Raw genomic sequence first — 16504 nt, forward strand, 5'->3', positions numbered from 1 at the left:
GAAAACTCTGTCTACTGGAAAAATCCCTCAGCTACCGCATCACGATACCACATCAGGCGGAGGGATGGCTGCAAGGCCTTGAGCACAGGCAGACCCTGGCTGGCAGAGAAACCTGAGGGTGGGTGGTATCAGTAACTACTTTGTACTGAGTGGCACTGTTGCGGCCTGGTCCGACAAGGAAAGAAACAATAATGTTCGCAGCCGAAAATGTCGTTATCATAAAACCCCAATCAGCTATTTCATCATAAGGGAACGAGAAAATGATGATTTGATATTTTTAAAGCAAAGTGTTGTCTCGTGCTGCTTCTCTTGTCTGAGTAGACAAGATCTGCAGTCTTGCAGGGGTACGTACCTCCAAGCTTTCCTCCACAGAGTTTGTTGAATCCTCCATCCTTACTCCTGTATTTACCGAACTGGGAGGAGTTCCACGAACAAATTGTGATGCTTTTTCTTAGCTTCTTTTCTATGTAAAGCAGTCTTTATTGTGGCAGTGTTTTTCATAATACTGGCATCTAACCGAAATACTTTTTGTGATGTTTGCAGTATTACAGTTTTGTTTTAATGATGAAAATACCATTTGTACAATTGTGCAAAATGTCATGAATTTCAGATGCAGGTTAGAATGATTCTGGTTAGACACTTCATGCATATCAGAAATCAAGCTGTTAACAGAGCTTCAAGTGATCAGTTTTCCAGGGCCGCTTCTTTCCCAGGGGCTATTTTTTCCTCTGGTGCACTTTTGTGATGAAGAATTCATGTTTATTGGCAAATTATATTTGGAGAGGTTTCTTGACCTCATGAAGCCAGCAATTTTAAATAATCTGTTTTTACTCAACTCTTCTGACTAGACAAGTTCCATATCCAAGAACCTGCTGCCTTCTGTGTTCCCTTGACTTCCTTTTCAAGGCAGTTTTGAGCTCCGTAAGTCCTTGCTGCAGCCTGTCCTTTGCAGTTAATGGTATTTGATGACAGTTTTCTTAGGCTTCCTTAGGGAAAAAGCTTCTGTATCTGTGTATTTAAATTCTTGGTCACTTAATTTAAGCCATCTTGCCATTCCAAGCAGAGTGTTGCAGCAGAGATTTCTAATCTTCTTGGGAATGTACAAGTTGATTGCCTCAACAAGGATTTCATCTGGGCCTGCTAGCCGTTTCTCAGGCATTTTGGGGAAATTTGCAGACGCTGTTCTCATTCTGAACATTGGGAATGCTCCATCTCTAAGTTTAGGTCTGGTTTTAATTCCTTCTGACCAGTCTTGAGTTCTGAAAGTACTTTCCTGTTTAGTCTGCTTTACTTCAACAGAAATATCCATTTGCAATTTCTCTCTTTATAAAAAAAAAAGATCCCAAATGTGACCTAAGTGTTTCCTGTATCTTTTGGACCTGCATGATTGGCCAAAGTACAGAATTCTGCAGACTGTTTCAAGCAGAACAAGAAAGTGTTGGATGCAATCCTGTTTACTTACAAAGAACGTAGAAGCCCTGATTCCCTGAAGAGCGAAGACTAATAATGAGGGATCAGTTCTTCCTTACTGTGCCCAGTCTCTCTGTGTTTTGGTGTTGCAGGGGATTATTTCACAGAACAAGCTATGTAAAGAAGCCTAACCGGATGCTTGGGACATAAAATACCTTCCTTTGTTCTAGGCACTGAATTAATACACCATTATTACAAGCGTGGCAGTTAACATTTTAAGCAATGCTGTGTGCTCTGCAGTGAGTTTGTGATGGGAAATACTGTATAGTTTCAGGTTATTGTTTGAAAGCAAGAATCTGGGGGTTTTTAAGTCCCAGATTATGCATGTGGAAAGGGGAAGGCTGTAGGCTGTCCTCCACAGCAGTTTTCTCTGGCTAAGGCGGCTGTGGTAGCACTAACACAGAGGGCTGCACCGGCAGCCGCCCAGGCTAAAGGCTGAACGGCTAAAGGTTTGCCGGGTAAGGTGAGAGTGGGTTGTGCAGCCTCTGATCTCTGTCTTCTCACTTCCAGTCTAGCTCAGGTTGGCAGCAGTCCCAAGTGAACGAAAGGCACGCAAGAGCTGAGGGCTGGGCGACGCCTTTGTTGAGAGCAGCCTTCACTCCTTCCCATATCCATCCTTTGAATGACACTTCAGTTAAAGAGGTGAGAAAAGGCTTTTCTCCTTTCCCTGCTCAATCTCTGGAGTTGGAGTCAGACCTCACGCCTTCTGTGCCGGAGCCTTCTGAAGTGATTTCTTGCTTTCTTAGGAGACTTCTCCAGCTGCCTGATGTCTGTCCAGTGACTGAAAAACCCTGTCTGTGTCAGATCAGGGGGATGCAGTAATCCCTTGAGTATTAACCCCCAAGAACATAATCAAAACACACGATGTGGAGGTCAGAGGAAGTCGCACGCTCTGCAGAGGAAAAGGCAGCTGTAAACTCCCTGGCTCTGAGGAGGCTGGTCGCAGGGTGGCCGCTCTTGTAGGGGGCATCGGGGGCCAAACCGGGAACCTCTGGAGCTCAAAAGCTTGAGCTGAAGAGCTCAGCCGTGTTTGCAAGGTGCCCTCAGCCTGCCCCTCGGAGCCCAGGGAGGGGTTGCTCGACCCCTACATCACCTCATGGGTTACGGTCACCCTTCGGGAGAGGCCCGAGCACAAATTCCTGAGAACCAGCACCTGCCTTATAAGCAAGTGCTTGTCCTTCCCTTTACTTATACAGCGGGCAGCGGTTAGGCGGACTGGAAACGCTACAGCCGCCGACCGCAGCGGTCCACCACCGGGCTCGGCCTGCCGCGGCCCAGCGCGAGGCCGGAGCCCGCCGGCTTCGGGCCGGGCCCGGTTCTGCTCTGCCCCGGCGGCCGCGCTCCCGCAGGGGCTCCGCTCGCTCCTCCGCAGCCGCCTTCCGCGCGGCCCCGAGCGAGAAGCACGTCCTTTGGCGTTTCAAATGAAAACCTCCTTTTCACGGGTGGAAGCGCTGCCACAGGAGGACGGGCGGGGCGAGCGGGCCCTCTGCGCGGCCCGGCCCCTTCCCGCCGCGGCCCCGCCGTTCCGGGGGACGCTTTCGCGGGCGGACTCATGGCGGCGGGTGAGGCGGCGCGGCCCCTCCGCCCCTGCCCGTGGCCGGCGCCTCCCCAGCTCTTCCCCGGCGGCGGCGGGGAGGCGGCCGGCTGCGGGGCGGCTCCCCCGGCCGGGGCCCCCTGCGTCTCTGCGGTGCCCCCTTCCCCCTCTTGCGCCCAGCCCAGGCCGCGCCACACCGTTTCCAAGCGCCTGGCTCTGCCGGGCTCTTCAGGAACACATCTCGCTCTTTACGCTCGTAGTCTGACTCAGTCCGTGCCAAATTCCACTTTTGCAGCAAGGGGGGCAAAGCGTAACTTTAGCTTCCTCCTCCGCAGCCGGGAGAGCCGGCGCGGCGTTAGCCCCGCAGGGTTTGGGTCTGGCGGTCCGGGCGCGACGTGTCGCTCCCTCTTAACTGCAGTCTCGGTAATCCTTTGCGGCCTTTTTTCTTTCCCCCCCTCTCCATGCAGTGAATTGTTCTCCTCTGCCTCGGTAACCGGGAGAAAAAGGTCATCATGCCGACGGTGGTGGTGATGGACGTGTCGCTCTCCATGACGCGGCCCGTCTCGGTGGAGGGCTCCGAGGAGTATCAGCGCAAACACCTGGCTGTCCACGGCCTGACCATGCTGTTTGAGCACATGGCTACCAACTACAAGCTGGAGTTCACGGCCTTGGTGGTGTTTTCGTCGCTCTGGGAACTGATGGTGCCCTTCACGAGGGATTACAACACGCTTCAGGTAGGGTTTGGGGTTGTAAAGCCCCAAATCGGTAAGTTGCTGGTGTTAAAGACCCTTCTTGCCTCGTAATCCTAGGGAAATGGTGTGATTTCATATCGTCCTGCGCCCGAAGCATTGTAAGAGTGTCTTGAATTGAACGTTTTATCCTTATTTTAAGGATTGGTGAAACCAATGCGTTTGATGCATTATACTACCTCGCAGATCGGTGGCTTTGCAGATGACCTCTGAAATGTGCCTAATTAACTTAAAAGCGGAGCTGGAGAGAGGCAGGATGAAAGGGCTGCCTGATGAAGCTTTTACAAATGCTGGTGGTTCTGGGATATTTGTGTTTTTATCTGTAGTTGTTGATTTGATCTTGATAAATGATGCGGCAGATGAGCATTTAGAAAGGTTTTGGGTGAAGTGATTTGATAGAGGGGGGATGTCTTTTACAGTGGGTAACAGCTGAAGTAGAGTGACAATGAGAATAAAAGGGCTTCAGGCCTTGCAGATGTTGTGGGAGGTGTGTGTGGTGGTACACGGGAGAGGGTCTGAGAAGGAAATGTCTTATGAATGCTGTTAGGCATTCAGAGTTTCTGGACTCAGTAACAATTGCACATGTTTATCAGGTTAACACTTATACCGTCAAAAAGAAATGATATGTCATGGTTACAAGGCACCATGTTTTAGGTTTGTCAGTCATGGGACGAACATCTTTTAAAAGATATATTCTGTTATGTTTTCATTTTACTAGAAGAATGCCAGTGCATTTTCATTGATTTATGATTTTTATCATATCATTTTTTCCCCTTCCTCCGTAAGATTTTGCTTTGGGAATCTCTGAAAGCAAAGAGTCCAGCCAAGCTCCTCCAGCATGTCGGTTTTACAGCGGCACCCTTCTTATAACGCTGTGTTAAGACAGTGTGAAGTTTTCATTTTAAGGAGGAAAAACTAATTTGTGGTTAAAGACACAGGATGTGGATATGAGAGTTTGAGATTCTGTTAAACTCACAAAAACTCTTTGTAAAGAGAGTATCTCACAAAAGAGAGAGTGGCCCGCTTCCTGAATCTCTAAGAAGTTAAAATTGTTGCGACACCTGAGAGGTTTTCCTAAGCTGAATTCCACAGAGCTGTATCGTGAGGCCGCCAAACATTATGCTCTGAAAGGTCACTTGTTCCCGGTCTCTTCAGTGGATCGATATGCAAAAGGAAACATGACTGTTTGAGCAGTGAGGTGGCGGTTGTTTGCAGTGTATCTGGAGCTGTTTAGCTGGAATATTCTCCAGGAGGGCAAAATACTGTGTTTCTCATGTATTCTGGAATAGAAATGGAAATAGATAGTTTGTTTTACGTGAGACATTGCTTCAGATTTTGACTTTACTGTTTCTTTGAGATCTGTGAAGGATGTTGCTTTTTTCCCTCAAGAGCTGTGTTCTTACTATAGTTCCTTCAAAGTCAGCTTTCATACTTGTCTCATGATACCTTTCACTACTTTATCATATCATTTTTTCACCTTGCAGGCCACATATGAGCACTGTGTGTTGTGGGATAATGCAAAGCAAACGTATTTACTTATCATAAAACTGTGAATAACTGTTCTGTGTTTCCTGATAGCGATATTTCACCTAGCAATTATTGTACTGTTTGTCTTTACAGGAAGCCCTAAGTAACATGGATGATTATGACAAAACATGTTTAGAATCAGCGCTGCTTGGGGTTTGCAATATTGTCCAGCAGGAATGGGGTGCAGCAATTCCTTGCCAGGTATGACTGGTTGTGAAAATACTCAGGACCTAGCATATACTTGATACTTCCTGTAAGTTTCAGAAAGAAGAGTACATATATTTTGAGACCTTCGAATGCTCTCAGGTATGCTGGTGCTACAAGAAGACAAAGAATTACTATTCTGGATGTACTCTGCGATATGAACAGGAGAAAGTGCTCTTCTGTCTAAAATATTAGACAGGAAAAATCTCCGTAGTTTTCTGTCCAAATGTGCTACTGTAGTGGAGAGAGAAGTGTTTAGGGACACTGCATATTAGTGATGCTCTTCTTACGTACCTGTATCTTAGCAGGTTTCTCCCAAAGGTATTTTTTTGGATGCCTGGCATTTGATCGGCTGCAATTTACTGTCCTAGGAACCTCAGTCAGCTTGGAAAGGCTATAGTCACACATGCAGTAACCTTTCTCCTCCAGTACCTAATGATCTCCAGAGCCCGCAAGAGTCCCAGCTCGCAAGCAACAGCAGGGACGACTGCTGAGTGCGTTTTGATCTGTTGTCTTTCCCTCAGCAGTCGTTTTGCATGGATCCGCCTGCATACTCTGTTCAGTCATTGCAGCTCTCAGCCTTCTGAATGTACTGCTTCTTAAGGCAAAGTCTGCTTTTAGCTCTCGGTTTTTGAGACGCTAAGAGCCTGTTGCTCTTTGGATTACGACCTAAGTTCAGTAATTTTGCAGCTCATTGAACTAGGAACGTCTCTCAAACAGTATTCTGTAAGGAGACAATAGAAAATCAGAAGTTCATTGTCTAGACAAAATGCTTCATAGTCTAACCAGGATAAAAGACACCTTGACAAAGCAGATATTCAAAGGAAGTACTAGACACGTGTAAAAACCAAACATAGATTAGATCTCAACAGTTTGGTCTCTCCTTTATATCAAAGGCTGTTGTACTAGAACATCAGGTTCTAGTGTGAATGATGAAGGGCGGTGGGAAATGTATTGTGGGTAATCTTGTAATAGTAAAAAAATATTACTGGTGAGTAACAGTTCAAACACAATTACTGAAGAGACTGCAAAAGAGATCATTTGAGGATTAGGAGAGAATAAAAATCGGATGTGATGGACATGCATTAAATTTCAGTTGGATTTTATTTTCCTTCCTTCTCGGACAAAAATATATGATGTTGCTGTACAATGTTGAAAGAGCAGCTGTTTTGCTACACTAGAAATGACTGAGTCCTCACCGAATGTAAATAATTCCGTTATGTAACGTAACCTATCAGTGCAGGTTTTTACAAACAGTGACTTTGGGCATTTAATTGAATGGAAAAACGTATATTTGGTTTTAATAGTTTTGCTGCAAAATGTGAATGCACTGCCGCTGTATTTGTTAGGAAAGAATTAGGGTAATTAATGTTGCCCTTTGTATGGCTCCTGCGTTTTGTAATGAGATTTGGATTGCTATCTGGATTCTGCAGAGAAATGATCATAGTTGGCTTTGTCTTGCATCGTATTCCCAAGGTTCTCAAGTGTATCAGCAGCGGCCTGCTTTTTTGTCTGTAAAGTCACTGCACTTCTAGCGTACGCTTAAAAATGGCCGTGTTTATGCACAGCATGGTATGTTTATGGCTATGGAATTTAAATTCTAGTGCAATTGCGTAATTACACCAAAACGCGTATTTATTGTGCATGTAATTTAAATTGTAACGGTTAAATCTATAGTTTTTCATTTATGCGCTTGGTTCTGAAAACTTTGCTTGCAATCCTTCACCAAGTGCGGTGGAGGAAATGCCAATGTGAGCAGGGATTTTCAGCATAGAAATGCATGCTTCTGGAAAAACTTGTGAAATGTGTTGATGCATAGTTGCTCTCTGCAGGTGGAAACCTATCTTTACTTGAAAGTGCTAATCTATCGTTTTTCGTTCAAGGTCGTTCTTGTCACTGATGGCTGCTTAGGGATTGGCAGAGGCTCCCTACGGCACTCGCTAGCTACTCACAACCAGCGAAGTGAAAGCAACCGATTTCCACTGCCTTTCCCTTTCCCATCGAAGTTATATGTCATGTGCATGGCAAATCTGGAAGAGGTGATGTCTTTAACATATACTTTCTTTTTTGTTATACTGGATAATTAATGTTCTTATCAGATCACATGTGCACCTCAAAACTTACTTTGACGTTCTTGTGCTTAGTTTTAGTGCTTAGTTGACGTTCTGGACTCGGTGTTAGTTATTTGGTGAAATTTAACTGCAGTATCTTTTTTGAAGTTTATTGTTGCGCTTAGATTATGAGGTTCCAGGTCTTTATAAATCATGACAGCTTATCCCTGGGGAATTTTATACAATTTTATTTCACTATTTATATTGATGCCTTTACCGCATTAATTACCTCAGATGTTTTTGTGGGCTTTTCTTAATGTGCAGTTAAATTCTTAAATAAGAGAATTCTGTTTCAAAGATGCTCACCACTTAAAACAACAGCAACTTTATTTAGAAATATGAAAGAGCTGAACTCTAAGTCTCTGAGATGGAGGGCTCAAGCAGCTTTCCTTCTTTTTGAAGGAAAGGTGACTGTTTTCGTTCTCTTCCGGTACCTTTGAAAGTCTCAGTACAATCTTTAAAGATCTTGGCAGTATTTAAAGTTCTGTTGAACAAAAATGTTTACCATGAAGCTTATATAGACTGAAGTTCCTTAGATTAGGTTCTGTTAATAGCGTCACCTTTAACTTGACACCTACATTTTTCTGTCATGGACAGAAGGATTTTCTAGTTACACATGCAATAGATATTTCAGCTTCAAGGTCTCTGTCAGGGCTGATCCTCTTGATTAAGCTGATAAGTTGAAGTGTTTACATTTCAGAATAACTGGGAAAATGTTTAAATAACTCTTTTATTACTGATAAGTTTAAGTGCTTTCACAACCATGCTCTAAGAACTACTCGGAGAGAATTGTATATGCCTTGCCTCTTAAAAATTACGTTACTAAAGGAGCTGGAAACTTACAATTACCAGTAAAGTGTCATGTTGTTTGAGGCATTCCTGTACTCTTGAAGACTTGAGAGCTTCTGAGATTACTGGCCGCTTGAATCTGCTTTCAGAGCAGAATCTAACGTGATAAAGCAATGAATTATTTGTTACTGGGCCAAGTATTGTATCTGGGCTAATATAAATACAATGTTAGGAGTACCTTTCCTAAGAGAAAAAGAGTATTGGCTTATTCAGAAAGAAGTAAGATGATGAAAAATCATGATAGCATCCAATCAGACTTTTTGCTGTGTTGTGTATATTATCTGTAAAGCGTGCTATTTAAGAAGAAGAGAGTAAAAACAAAACTTAACACAAACCTTTCACTTTATTTTTGTACAGCTTCAGAGCACGGATTCCTTGGACTGTCTGGAGCGGCTCATAGATTTAAACAATGGGGAAGGGCAGATTTTTACCATTGATGGACCCCTTTGCCTGAAGAATGTACAGTCTATGTTTGGGTTAGTAGATGTGTAGATAGCATGCTATTGTGAAGGTTTTCAGTTCGTATCTGTAAAGGAAAACAAATAGAACCAGAAATCTGATGATGTATCTGATTAATCTTTTTTCTTTTAGTCAGTTACCATGTTAACTGTATTTTAATCTTGACCTTCACTGGTTAAGGTCAGTATTTATTTTAATTATTCTGTAACTAAACCATAACATCTGTTATGGTTGGGTGATAGGAGATACTGATTTCTAGAACTGATGTTAATTTGCCCTCAGCGTGATAACGTGCTGTTTTGTGTCATAATTCGGCAATGCTAGAGCTATTGAATTAACTGTAGTTAAAACAGAAAAATAAAGTTCTGGGAGCTTAGTGTGCTTTAGACAAACTTAAATAACTTGCTTTCATTTGATATGTATTATTTTTTCCCTAATTATAACTGATCATGTTCTAGAAAGCTAATAGACGTGGCTTATACACCGTTCCATGCTGTTCTCAAGTGTGGCCACTTAACATCTGATGTGCAAGTATTTCCCAGACCAGAACCTTTCATTATAGATGAGGAAATAGACCCCATCCCTAAAGTAATTAATACAGGTAACAAATCTTCTCTGCTTTTTACTTAAATCCATTTGATTTTTACCGCCAGCTTTTGTCCTGTGTAGTTACTGTTTCAACCACTTGTTCTCTGACCTGCAAGGAACACAGTCACCGCCAGTGTAATTGCTTAGTATATATGGTGCCATGGGACAGGAATCTTATCCTGTTCCAGCCACATGTACCTGGTAAAAGGACTGGAGTAAGGTAGAGGCACTCTCAGAGCCCAGCGTGCCAATCCCTAGGGATAGAGACTGTGGAAGACGGCCATGGGCTGCTTTCCAAGAATGCCCTCATAAGCTTCGTGGAGCGTAGGAGTGGTGTGTTGGAGAATAGGCTGCGTTTTATATTAGAATTGCCTTTAACAAAAAGACTCATGCTCTCAGGTGAGATAAACTGGCATCTTTCTGGAGGCCTCTTTGAGGATTCCAATAGAGGTGGGATTGAGAAACGTTGGCGAGGCAGTGCAGGTGAAGCTTGAGATTTTAGAACGTTTGTGACTTTATTGTTTATGCCTGTCATTCTGGCACTTCTCGCCGATAGTAAATTATTTTTTAAAAAATACTGCGCAAAGCAAACCTTTCTCAGCCTTCCCGTTGCTGGATACTTCACCTGTGCGTAGAAGGTAGTCTGTAGCTAGCCTATGCCTGTGACTTGCAAATGGCTAGGTACACCTCTTGGAGAGAATACACTGAACTTCACTGCTTTGCCCTCGAGAGTGAAGTTTGAATTGTAACATCGGAATTACTCTCAGCTCCTCTGCAGTGTGCTTGGCCGCATGCCTTTTGTTTTTGTTCTTTCCGCTCTGGTGGTAGAGTGCTGTGGCTCTTGAGCCAAAGGTTGACATCCGTAGTGTTGGTGACACCCCCATATGGCTAATTCTGTAAGAGAGTTGATGAGAGTTCCTGCTTGCTTTGTGCAGTCTGTGTAGTGTAAAGAGAGTGATTTGGTTAGACTATATGGCTCTGTGTCCTTCTGGATAACTGATGACGCCTCTCCTTGAGCTTTTACTTCTGGTAACTTGATTTCCCGGATATGTCCTGCAGACTTCCTGTATTCTTCAACAACGGGTGCACAGCTTGCATGTGAATAAGTGGTAAAGGGAATTGCAAGGAAGTGAACGGCAACCCCAGAATTACTGCTGCTGCGATTGTCTTGGTTTGGTTTTTTTTTAATATGCAAGAGAAAAGCGTTTTTCACTTGGGGTGGCTCACGCTGTAATGCCACTTCTTATTTGCGGCCGCGTACTGTTTAAACAGGTATGAGTGTGTCTGTGCTAAAACAGCAAAAGTGAAGAAAAAGAACATGAAGTCTGTCTTGATGAGGAAGGCTTTCCGTTGAACTTGATGTTAGAACTCCCCCTGTCATTCCAGAGGTGGGAATTTGGCATGGAGGAGATTTTCTGTGCATTTCTGTGCGCATTAAAATGCGGTATATGCTGTACTTAGCCCTTGAATTCCTCCATGGCTTTAATCAGGTGGTCTTTATTCAGCTATGGGGGAAAATCTATTGAATCACCTTTGGACCAGGTCTGTTGCTTGGGCTGTCAAGGAGAAGGCTGTGCTTCCTAGTTCCTTGCAGCTAACAAGTGGAGGAGCCCCAGGAGTGGACATTTGCTTTCATGGATTTCACTACAGCTGATGTAATGGGGCAAGGCTGGGTGTGGATGACGTGTCTGGGCTACCTTCGTCTTTTACCAGTAAATGCCCACTGCTTCTTATGTGACAGAGCTGCATTTGAAGTGCTTGGGGGTGTATAAAACTGAAGAACCCTAAGTCAGTCTTCCCGGTCCTGGGAACAGGCCCATTTAGGGCTAACCCTGTGAGAGAATTGATGGGAATTCCTGCAGATTTTGTGGTGCCAGTTCAAAGCCAGGAGACTTGGTTTAGTCCGTCTACACCTTTGTCCTTATAGAGAACCTCTATTTTCTCTCCTTTTGAGTTTATAAAAAGGCAGTTGGGTACAGTGTAATATCAATGTGCAACAATGCCGTATGTATCTGGAAACACAATTTGTGGATAGCGGTATATATCTGATGAAAATTATGTTCTCCTCTTGAAGTGTCATGGTATTGTGTATGAATGTTTGTATTTTAACAACACCTACAGACCCCAAACAAGGTTGGGGCTCTGTTGTAGTCTAGTCATGGCTTCAGAGAACTTAAGAGTGGTGTAAGAAGTGGTAATGTTAAATTGACTCTGAATATGTTTCAGCTATTTCGAAATCTGACTTAAACCTCTTGTCTCCCTACAGATCTAGAAATTGTTGGTTTTGTAGATATAGCTGACATTTCTAGCCCTCCTGTCTTATCCAGACACTTGGTGTTGCCCATTGCGCTTAACAGAGGTGAGCAACTTTTGTTCCTTGTAGCAAATGCTGCTTTAAGCTTTCCCTCCAATGGCTGTGGTGGTTTAGATTAGAAGCAAAGGTTTTGTGCTTCTTTTAAAGGTCATGTATCTCTAAAGACGTGTTTGCATAGTTACATGAAAATCAAAACCTTGAACGCAAGCTCTTTACTTACTTTTTCCTGAATAACGTGTTCTTTTAAAAGTTCGTCTGTACAGACAACAGTGAAATAATAAGAGGAAACAGTGTCCTTATAGCATGTTTATTAACAGAACATGTTAAACTTGGAGCTAAAAATAGTTATAGGCCAGGCAATATGCAGTGCAAGACCAATACTTAATGCATGCCTCTAATTTATTTCTTGGAATGATTTGCTGTTGTAAAAAATCTGGTGTTAATAACAACTAGGTTGCTCAGTTGTACGTGAGCATTAGTTGCTGCTCGTTGGGACCAGGTGTATATGTAGCTATCTACCTAAGTCAACTGCTCTAGGCTTTGAGGATGGGTGAACACGTTCTTGACTTGCATCTCCTTGTGTGCCTCAGCATGTATCAAGGAGGACTTCCCCTTCCTTTTGTCATGGCTTTGGAGTGGCACAAAGAGAAAGTGAGAGATCTCTTGATGAAGAAGACTGAAAGTGCCAGAAGTGTTTTGCTCTCTGTATTAGCACTGTTATCCTGCTAGGCCTTTCACCTTAGAAAATATTGACAGTTAAATCACAGCTGCATTCCAGCTGCTAAAACATACTAAGTTTATCATAATGATGACAAAGTGCGTAGGAACCTGCGAGGAAAGGACTTGACATTCAGAATGCTTTTGGTTTAGACGCAGCCATGTGGTCATTGCCAGAATATTGGTGCCTTTTTGTTTCACTTCTAGTTTCTTCAAAGCTGGGGGGCTTTTTGCACTGTGGATAACTCTGTGAAGTTTTGTGAATAGGGTGCAGTAGAACGATTCTGTAACCTTAGAGTGCCACTTTGCCCCAGCAGTTCATTTAGCAGCTGTTCCCTCTACAGGAGGATTACCTGAAGCTTGGCTTGTCTAACAGGGCTGTTATGCTCCAGCCTTATCTGGCTGCAGCTGAAGGGTTTGCTGCTCACTGCCACTTCTGGGGCTGCCTTTTATTGCTCCCTCGTGTGAGATTACCTCCCCCTTCAGATTTGCTTGCTCACGGAAAATGAGTTGGATTAGTTTAAACAAATTAAGTAGTGGGTCTCTGTTAACCGAACTCATTTCGACTGGTGCGGGCTAGGGAGTAGTTGTACAAAACACTCAGTGAGCAGATCAGAGGAGACCTGCCGCGAGGTGGCTGGGAGACAGTAGTCTCTTCAGCCCTTGCCGCTGTGAGAAAAGCTGGTGGTTGTGTTCAGAAAGTGTAATATGAAAATACCACCAGCCCTCATAACAGCATGGTCTTTGGGAGATCCCCAGCCTTTCCAGAAGGAAGGAAAACAGACAAGCATGAAAAAAGTTGCTTGGCAGAACGCTGCTTTGTGTTGGAAACTTGCATTGCAGAAGACACAAGGTGATAAGTGTGACGGAAGTAGAAATAGTGCGTTTGAATTTATTCCCGTGCTGCCCCTTTGTTTTCTTTTCTTCTCCAGAAGGTGATGAGGTGGGACCTGGGATAACGGATGACACTGAAGATGAAAATTCAGCTAATCAGATTGCCGGGAAAATCCCCAACTTCTGTGTTTTGTTACATGGGAGCCTGAAAGTGGAGGGCATGGTGGCTGTCGTCCAGTTGGGGTATGGAGCTGGATCCCAGCCTGAAAAAATTCCCTTTCCTTTGCTGATTCAAGCTTTAGTCCGTACAGGACTCTGCATTGCTGGACAAAGCTGTGGATTTTTAATATGTATCTGCCTGTATAAATTGCAAATAATGAAAACGAGAGCCTCCTCGCAGTGAGAGAGAGGCAAATTCAAGACAAAGAGGCGTAGACAGTTTTCAGCCTTTGGGATCTGCTTTTTTCAATAGGCCAGAGTGGTACGGAATGCTCTATTCGCAAGCTGATAGCAAGAAGAAATCAAACCTCATGATGTCACTCTTTGAACCTGGTCCGGAGCCCCTTCCATGGCTGGGGAAGATGGCACAGCTGGGACCTATTTCAGGTACCAGCAACACTCATTTGAAAGCCTGTTGTGCATTCACTGTTTTCTTGCATGAATGACCTTGCCAGGTCTTATTTATTAAGTTTCTTTTCCTCCCCTCCCAGATGCAAAAGAAAATCCTTATGGAGAGGATGACAATAAGAGCCCTTTCCCCTTGCAGCCCAAAAACAAGCGCAGTTATGCACAGAATGTTACTGTATGGATTAAACCAAGTGGGCTCCAGGTAATGATGCAGGCTTTGGACTGGGTGCTTTACTCAGTAGTGTCTGTCTCACCAGTAAAGTGGAGCCTGCGTCTGTCTTGTCCACTTAATGTAATTGCTTTTCTGTCATTTTTATAAATGCTGCCTCTTTAAAGTGTCGTGATTAAAACGCAACCAGAAAGCGTAGTTTGTTTAATGAAGGCTATGTCTCTAGTGTAGCATCTGGCTTAGTTTATTGGATTTAGTGTAATTACTGTTTTATGTTTTAGCTTCCACAAGCTGCAGTCTTGTCAATGATCAGGATTGTTTATCAATAAGTAGTTGAGGATTCTTTTCTGCAGATTCCCCAACAGTTGCCAATATCTTTTTTTTCTTTTCTGCAGACAGATGTACAGAAGATCTTGAGAAATGCAAGGAAGCTCCCTGAGAAAACTCAAACATTCTATAAAGTAAGATGTTAGAGACGAGTGCAAGTTGGATCCATAGTGACAGTGGTGCATCTGACAGAGGAGCACATATTGTCTCTTTCGGAAGGACGTTCTGTGCAGGGCTTGTAAGGCTTTGCAAAAGCACACGTTGTTATGTAAGGAAGGAAGTGCCTGAATGGTCCATTTTACAGACTAGTTAAGGTGAGGCAGGGGGTCTGGTTTCCCACCGTCATATTCTGTGGCAAGGTGGCAAAGAAGTGTCAGGTTTACAGGTATCCTTCACGATCCCTGCTACAACTGTGGTGAATTTGTTTGTCCATTTTATGCTGTTGTCCAGGCAGAAATAAACTGAGGGATCAGACCAGCATGAGGACACAGGTGTCATTCTGTGTCAGAAACGTTGCCCTGAAACTGTCTCCTATTTCTTTCCTACCAGTGGAGCAGAGAAAGACAAAATTCCAAGCACATTCAGCCACATCAACACTCCATAATCTAGACTGTAGCTGGAGGTAATTGTTGTTCCTCTTGTAAATTTAGTACTGAAGCAGTTTATTATTGTCACCCCCAGAGACTTCAAGAATGAATTTGTTGTCAAAATGCACATTGTCATAAGTTTATAGTGAAGAAAAATGAATACATATAAATTTCGCTGGACACTGTGGTTAAAGTCAGCAGTTAATGAAGTCCAAGTTGGAGGCTACCCCCAGCTGGCAGAATAGGCAGGCACAGAGCTGAATGCACACAAGGGAAAAGGGAGAGTTGGAGGGTCTCCGGGAAGGGAGCAAGGGAAAAGCAGGACTGTTTAGCTATGTCACTGTAATGTTACTGTATTTTGCTCTGCCCTGAAGCATTTTCAGCTCATGAGCAGTTTCCAACAGCTCTACAGATAGCTAAAGTTATTTTTCCGTAAGTGAACAAGCTTGCGTTTAAATAAATAAATAAATAAATAAATAAAGGTTTATGTAAAGCCTCACAGTGACTTTAAAATGAGTTTTCCTTCCTTGCAGGAACTTAACCGTTTACGAAAGGCAGCTCTGGCCTTTGGCTTTTTGGACCTCTTGAAAGGTGTGGCAGACATGCTAGAGCGGGAGTGCACCCTCCTTCCTGACACGGCTCATCCTGATGCAGCGTTTCAGCTCACGCATGCTGCTCAGCAGCTGAAAGTGGCAAGTACTGGGGCGTCAGAATACGCTGCCTATGATCATAACATTGCTCCACTGCAGACAGACTTTTCTGGTAGCAGCACTGAAAGAATGTGAAGTCTCCATTTTGGGAACATTTATAAATGAAGACTCAAGTGGTTCAAATTTTCTTGTCCTCTTTACTTTCTGGGACCTGTTTAATGACAGTTTGGAATCCTTCCTATGCAAACAAGGTCACTTACTTACTTGCATCAGCGCTCTCTGGATAAACACAGCAAATTTGTGGTGGCTTTAGTCAGACCTGGAAACTGCTTTTAAGTGTCCCAAAGTCAAATATGGTGTTGGATGATGGGAGGAAGTTATCTAGTACATGTGAGGAAAGAGAAAGAAAATACTGCTTGTGGCTTTTGGCCTCCCTGAAACACAGTTACTAAATGACTGAACTCACTGGTAAAAAAAAGTGTCCAAAAAGGCAGCTACTACTATTTTACACATGGATTTGAATTGTCCAAAGAACATGTGAGAATCACTGTGCAACATGAGATGCGCAGATAACTTCAGGGTGTCCATCACTGTTTGTATGCCTGACTTGAAAGCTAGTCTGTACTGAGTAATGAACGTTAGCACTTGCATTGCAGTGCTTATGCTTGTGGAAGTAACTTAATCTTTTGAGAAGGCAGGTTTTTTTTTTTAATTTGTGTAATATTAAAGAATAATTCCTCGTGAAAATTTAGTTTTGATTCCCTTTTCTTGGCAACTTTGCTGTGTGC

General features: G+C 43.6%; 2 protein-coding genes across 5 annotated transcripts in view; one reads left to right on the top strand and one right to left on the bottom strand.

The window, feature by feature from the left end:
- Nucleotides 1-2665, bottom strand: part of SLC24A1 (solute carrier family 24 member 1) — a 23944-nt gene extending 21279 nt beyond the window's left edge. Inside the window, exon 1 of the mRNA XM_009681170.2 lies at nucleotides 353-2665. The gene's annotated coding sequence lies outside the window, so the exon portion shown is untranslated. The remainder of the gene's footprint in view (nucleotides 1-352) is intronic.
- INTS14 (integrator complex subunit 14) lies at nucleotides 2665-16463 on the top strand. 4 transcript variants are annotated; one of them, XM_068958662.1, is made up of 13 exons: nucleotides 2967-3032; nucleotides 3472-3738; nucleotides 5374-5481; nucleotides 7368-7523; nucleotides 8802-8920; nucleotides 9362-9504; nucleotides 11758-11850; nucleotides 13455-13599; nucleotides 13829-13962; nucleotides 14067-14185; nucleotides 14548-14613; nucleotides 15029-15101; nucleotides 15600-16463. In XM_068958662.1, exons 2-12 carry the CDS (start codon nucleotides 3517-3519, stop codon nucleotides 15086-15088), a joined length of 1365 nt encoding a protein of 454 aa, XP_068814763.1. In that variant the 5' UTR covers nucleotides 2967-3032; nucleotides 3472-3516; the 3' UTR covers nucleotides 15089-15101; nucleotides 15600-16463. The 4 variants fall into 4 exon arrangements, with proteins under 4 accessions (XP_068814761.1, XP_068814763.1, XP_068814764.1 ...); XM_068958663.1 differs by lacking the exon at nucleotides 2967-3032 and adding an exon at nucleotides 3079-3273; XM_068958660.1 differs by lacking the exon at nucleotides 15029-15101 and having other exon boundaries at nucleotides 2665-3032.
- Nucleotides 16464-16504: the final 41 nt, after the last annotated feature.

This window comes from Struthio camelus, chromosome 12, assembly GCF_040807025.1.
Source record: "Struthio camelus isolate bStrCam1 chromosome 12, bStrCam1.hap1, whole genome shotgun sequence".
In the NCBI taxonomy this organism is placed as follows: Eukaryota; Metazoa; Chordata; class Aves; order Struthioniformes; family Struthionidae; genus Struthio; species Struthio camelus.

Excerpts from the sequence above, each read along its gene's own strand:
- INTS14 (XM_068958660.1), top strand. The coding sequence starts at position 3,517 with ATGCCGACGGTGGTGGTGATGGACGTGTCGCTCTCCATGACGCGGCCC. Across the intron at positions 7,524-8,801 it reads GCATGGCAAATCTGGAAGAG|CTTCAGAGCACGGATTCCTT; the intron begins GTGATGTCTTTA and ends ATTTTTGTACAG. Across the intron at positions 13,963-14,066 it reads ACAGCTGGGACCTATTTCAG|ATGCAAAAGAAAATCCTTAT; the intron begins GTACCAGCAACA and ends CTCCCCTCCCAG.